Source organism: Rhipicephalus sanguineus, chromosome 2, assembly GCF_013339695.2.
Source record: "Rhipicephalus sanguineus isolate Rsan-2018 chromosome 2, BIME_Rsan_1.4, whole genome shotgun sequence".
Taxonomy (NCBI): domain Eukaryota; kingdom Metazoa; phylum Arthropoda; class Arachnida; order Ixodida; family Ixodidae; genus Rhipicephalus; species Rhipicephalus sanguineus.
The window spans coordinates 208,957,606-208,963,713 of record NC_051177.1 but is presented as its reverse complement, the minus strand read 5'-3'; the positions used below and the strand labels follow the sequence as shown (position 1 = coordinate 208,963,713).

The 6,108-nt window shown below is 49.0% G+C and overlaps 1 protein-coding gene across 1 annotated transcript; it reads left to right on the top strand.

The window, feature by feature from the left end:
* The first annotated feature begins 4,914 nt into the window (after nucleotides 1-4,914).
* Nucleotides 4,915-5,824, top strand: LOC119381464 (elongation of very long chain fatty acids protein 7). The gene has a single exon (XM_037649269.2). The coding sequence runs from the start codon at nucleotides 4,968-4,970 to the stop codon at nucleotides 5,802-5,804; it is 837 nt and encodes a 278-aa protein (XP_037505197.1). The 5' UTR covers nucleotides 4,915-4,967; the 3' UTR covers nucleotides 5,805-5,824.
* Nucleotides 5,825-6,108: the final 284 nt, after the last annotated feature.

The window sequence follows — 6,108 nt, the reverse complement described above, 5'->3', positions numbered from 1 at the left end:
TGCCGGGAGGCCTTACAGGTCCAATCACCCGGCGTCGGCTCAACCCCCGGGATCCCCTTTTCCTCGGACACAGCAAAGCCAAGCATGGCGAGGCGTGGGAGGGGGTCGAAACCCCCCTGTTGGCTCGGGTCCGTAGTGACGCCATTCACCAAACGCCTGCTTGCGCAGGCGCCCCTGCGGGGTATTGAATAAAGCATTTCATTAGAAGCACAGATGGGTGTTCTTCTACACCACCACATCGAATTTTGGTCTACGACCAAACGAGGACCCCCCTCCACATTGTCCAATTATCTTTCACCGTGCTTGCTCAGAATTTTACAGTATATGTAAAGCATTCATTTGATTAATTTTATTTATGAGCGCATCTCTTGTAATGAAGCTAGAATTACAATTGCATTTCAAGTGTTGACATTTTTGCAAATTTTTAAGCAAGGCAATATTTTTTTGTTATTTTTTAATAAAGCTGCCAAAAAATGAAAGCTATTTGCATATGTACAACATTCTAGCTCAGCAGCTTTGTACTGGTGTTCACTTTATTCTGTTAAAAAATCAGCCTTCTGTCCTTTAAAGTTGTTCTGATAATGAGGCACACAATTGATTCTTGAGATATAGAGACTTAAAGACAAAAAGCAAGTTTATTTCATAATTTTTCCAGAAGAATATGTACTTAGCAATTTAATAGCAATGGGCCATATTAGTGATCACACGAATAAACCTTTTGCTTCTTGTTTTCTTGGTTCCCTCGCTTGTTCTGTCATCTTCTGTCTCTTTTTTGGCAACATACTATCGACGGTGGTCAATCTCGGCCAACCACGATACATTATCGAATGTATCGGAAATGCAGATACAGATGCTCGTCTTTCGAGGCGTATCGCGATACAGATACAAGATACCCAAAGAGTATCTAATATAGTATCTAAAATACATGCATCTTCGATAGTGCCCAGCCCTGCTTGCGCGTTCGTTTCATGCGTCCTCCTTTGTATTTCACCAGCGCGCTTTAACTGTCAAGCTGTGGCAGTTGTTAATTCGCGCTCATCCTGTGTATGTTCGTTCGTGCGTCCTTTCTTCTTGAGCAGCGCGTTGCAAGTTTCGAGCCGCTTGTCATTATTTGCGTGACGTTATGCTTGTTGCTATAGCATCCATTCCTTCACCCTCGGGGTTAAACAATGCACAACAAACGCTAAACTACGTCTGTGAAGACACGTTTTACTTTCGTGTTATACCGATTCCTATGACAGAGGAATCAGGCATGTTTTTTTTTTTTTTTTGAAGTTGTGTCGTCCAGCCGAGAGGTATCCGCTGCCGCCAGCGGATACCTCTAGTCCCGCCGTGGTGTTCAATGACTGTTTAACATGTGGCGGTATGCCGCATGCCTAATTTCTGCGTCCAGTCAGCGACGCTCTTCTGGCTGTCACACCGTTTTCGTTTATTACACTCTCACGGTTAACTACTACAGCTACCACGAAGGTTTCTTTAATCATTGATCATGGACGTTAGTCGTCGTGATGGAGATGTGCCGCCAAGCGTCAACTTGGTGCATCCACTTTAAACGCTGCTATAGCTGCGAAACACCAAGATTATCTGGGCAAGCTCTCATATATTAATGTGCAGTAAACATTTAACAACTTCTGTAAAGACGCGTTTTACTTTCGTGTTATACGAATTCGTATGACGGAGGGATGAACCATGTTTTTGGTACACAGCAGTAGCACGTCTAAATATTAAAGCCGATCTATTTACAACTGTAGTTTCCGATGCACAAAACCAACGACGGCTGCACGGACTAACCTGGAGACGCGTGCTTCAATTAACGAACCTTATCTGATCCCGCGATGCTGCTCCTGCAGCGATGTCAAAAGATAACAGTGCAGTGCTGCAGGGAACGTGAGGCCGCGAAAACAGACGTATCTCTGTAACGAAGGCTAGCAGCACAAACAGTGCATAAAAGCAAACAATCAATGACCCTTTATTGTATGTAACAGCGGTGACCACACTGCTGCGTAAGTGGTGTAATGCTATCTGAGGGAGGGAACGAACAGTGTTTTAAGGATTAAGCCCCACGATTGTCCAACTTACAAATAAATATTCTATTCCCTACTCCCATCAAACATTGCGTCTGTTATGTCCAATTATGTTTTTCTCTTTCATGTTTGAGTGGCCGCGTCTGAGTTTTGTAGCGTTAGCTACACTTGCCTAGCCGCAGCCGATTTCGCGTGGATCCTCATGAGCTGTGCTGCGCATGCGCGAGGATCAGTGATGTCACACAGCTGGCTCACCGGAGCCGGCATCTCACGCGGTCTCCGCCACCGCCGCGCGCGGCTCGCCGCTGCTGGTCTGCGTGTTCGGGAGGAGTGGCGTCGTAGCCGCGGCAGACACACTGGCGCCCGCGCAGACGCTGCCACCGCCGCGCGCGACTCGCCGCTGATGGTCTGCGCATTCGAGAGGAGTGATATCGTAGCCATGGCAGACACACTGGCGCTTGCGCGCGCGCAGCTATTCGCCTTCGGTCTGCAGTCGCCGTCTGACACTGCGCTAGAGCCGCTTGATAGCACCTCTGACTGGCGTTTGCAGGTGGGTAACGCCATGGCGAAGGAGAGCGCAAATGCTGCTCAGCGGCGCGGAAGAGCCGGGAAGCTAATCTCATCGGATCCCGAAGTAGTTGCCTGGCAATTAGCGGTTTAGCGTACAAAGGATGAACATAAGAAGGCTAATAATCTTAGACAATCTGGAAAGCTAAGAATAATCAGCTGAACCTTTGCTAACGCTACGTGTATCCTGGCATAGCCGAGCTAAGCCACTGCAAATTTTTTACACAGATATGTGTCTTGTGTGACAGCGATTGAATAATTAGTGAGTGTGAGTGATTAGTTGTACGACTGGCACAGTGTAATCTTGTATTTTTAACACGAAAGTGTTTTATGCCGGGTTCCTCCAAGACTTCAGTGTCGTATTTCCGTTACAGAAATGACGTCAAATTGCGCAAGATCAGATGAAAAAGAAAAAAGTTCCGTCTGTGGGCGTCGAACCCACGACATCTCGGTCCGCGACAACACATGCAGGGCACGCTATCCACTGCACCACGGTCTTTTGCTTTATTGCCTATTTCCAAGCATGAAGTACATGATCAAGCGCACAGCGGTAATAACAAATAGTGTCAGTCCTACTGGACGGACATCACTTTTAAAATTCCTTGAGCACTTTCAAGTCACACACTCTGGAGACATTACAAACGTGCCTTTGATACCTCGCGCTTTCCTCTTGCAGTGCGCTTGTTCGGCGGGGTAGTGTCGCCGTCTGGGTGCGGCAAAGTGAAGTAATGCATCAAGACCGTGGCCTCCGCGATTATCTCCTGCAACGCGTCGTTGCTTCGCGTCCGTCCCATTCCGCACGTTTCCAATAGGAGAAGTGCAATTTTGTCAACGCCTTGACACACCGCTAGGTGGCGACCTTTAGCCAAGGCCTCGACCTCGCTCATAGCATCCATCCACATTAAATAAAGGGGACCATGAGGCGATGCGAAGCAGCGTTTTGGCATGTCGAGCCCGCGTTTCAGAGGGGGAGACGAGAGGGAAGGGGAGATGGGGAGGGGAAGTGGAGAGGGGTAAAGTGGGAGAGGGGGAATGTGGGAGAGGAGGTGTGTGGAGAGGGTTCGCGCAAGGGCAGTAGGGGTGGTCACGCCGCACACCACCACCGGATTGAACTCTGCTATAAGATGTTTCGCATCTAAAATATCTCTGCGACGCACGCTTGCCTTGCCTGGCTGTAACACCGCGTCCCCCGCTTACGCTCGCACCGACAAAAATTGCCGCCGGGCTAGAGGGTAGACAGGACATGTGTTGCGTTTCCCTCTAGTCTGGCCGTGGTGTTCAATAACTCTTTAGGTTGACGCGGGATGGGCACCTTAGACGAAGTTCTGCGTCCAATCTGCGACGCTCTTCTGGCTGTCACACCGCTTTCTGTGATTACGCTCTTACCGTTAACTACTTCAACTGCCACTAAGATATGTTTATTCGTTGATCACGGACGTTACTCGTCAGGATGGAGATCTGCCATCAAGCGTCAACGTGGAAGCATTCACGTTAAACGGTGCTATAGCTGCCAAACACCAATAGACATTGTGCAAGTTCCCTTATATCAATGTGCAGTAAACATACTACTACTGATGTAAAGGCACGTTTTACTTTCCTGTTACACCGATTCACATGACGAAGGGGTCAACCATGTTTTTTCTATACTTTCCTCCACTGCAATACCTGTTTGCACTGTGGGTAATGAAATAAATAATAAATCATTTAAGTAATTAATAATTATTTAATTGTATATTTACGTAACAGATACATACACATTCACATACACTTATGAGGTGCGACAACGTTGCTCTTAAAAGCCGTCGCCAAAATAATATTCTGCTCTTAAATTTCTAATCAAACGCAAGAAAAAGCCCCTATTATAAAAATGTTGACAGCTACTGAGCGACACTATAAGGTATAATAAAAAGAAAACGTTGCTTAGTAGCGCATGGATGCGAGTATTGGAGGCTTTGTCTCACTTCAGCAACAACCTGTGTGCGAAGGCTTCGAGCTGAGCGCTGAACTTAAATCGAATCAATGAATACAACAGACACGTACTGCGTATAAAACTGAAAAATTAGAAAGGAAATCAATAAACCCGTTACAATAGACAGGAGCGCGCATAGCAGTGAAAGCATGCGTTGCGGGCGACGGGTCTCTCACCGGCAGTGCCCCACATCCGGTGGGGCCAACGCCACCGCGCTGTCCCACTTACGTAATCCTGACCCACATGGCACCAAGCCTCGGCCAGCCCTCGCCCTCGGCTCCTTTAAGAGCGAAAGTCGGTCCGTCGTCACACTTTCTTCCACGTGAATCGGTCGCGGGGCCCAGCGAGGACGCAGCCGTCATTGACAGCTTGTGTGGCGGCAAAGCGAAGCAGCAGCGCACGCAGCCATGACCTCACTCAGGATCGACTACGTGGACCAGCTGCGCCAGTGGTTGTACACCAAGGCTGACCCGAGGACCCGCGACTGGTACACCGTGGGAGACCCCGTGTTCATCACGGTCACAGTGTCGAGCTACCTGCTCTTCATATACGTCATTGGACCGCAGCTGATGGCGTCGCGGAAGCCGCTTCCCATCAAGGGACTCATCAACGTCTACAACGTGTTCATGGTGGTGTCCAACATGTTCTTCTGCTGGAAGTTTCTCGCCAACTCTTACCTGTACGGTGGTTACAACCTCTTCTGCCAGGGAATGACCTACTCGACGGACGAGCACTCGCTGAACATCATGTACTACGGCTACTTCTACTTGTTCGTACGCATCGCCGACTTCCTGGACACGGTGTTTTTTGTGTTGCGGAAGAAGTACGACCACATTACACGCCAGCATGTGATGCATCATTCCCTAGTGGTGGTCAATGGCTGGCTCTTCCTCACGTTGGGCGGCGATGGACAGACGCTCTTCGGCCTCATCATGAACTGCGCCATCCATGTGGTGATGTACAGCTACTACTTCCTTGCCGCCTGTGGGCCCCAGTACAAGCGCTACGTGTGGTGGAAGAAGCACCTCACCACGGCGCAAATTGTGCAGCATGTGCTCATTATCGCTCACGGCTTCATCACTATCTTCTACGACTGTGGCTATCCCCGGTACTTGCTGTTGGTGGCGATGCCCCAGGGAATGCTGGGACTGGCCCTCTTCATCAACTTCTACTTCTTCGAGTACAAGCGCAAGACGTTCTCGGAGGCACTTACTGACGGCGTGTGCATGCTCAAGAGGGACTAGCCTGACTTCGTCTGTGGCAGTTCTTGGCCATGAAACGAGAAAGGACTACGGGCACCTAGAGGCGGCGCGAATACAGCACTTCTTTAGTCATTTTCTGCTCCTCAACACTACGCGCAGCCTATCAGTATGCATTTTCCTTTCTGCTACTACCGAGCCTGTTCTTTCATCCATGTCATCAAAGCGCCACAACAGCCTTTCCGTGAACCAAGTGAACCAATGTTACGAAACACGGAGAAGCAACCTCATCTTCCATGCAGGCTGAGGAAGCCTGCAACCATATTGTGCTAAAGAATTATTCCGGTTC

Bases quoted from the DNA above. Each gene is read 5' to 3' on its own strand.
- LOC119381464 (XM_037649269.2), top strand. From the start codon at position 4,968: ATGACCTCACTCAGGATCGACTACGTGGACCAGCTGCGCCAGTGGTTG.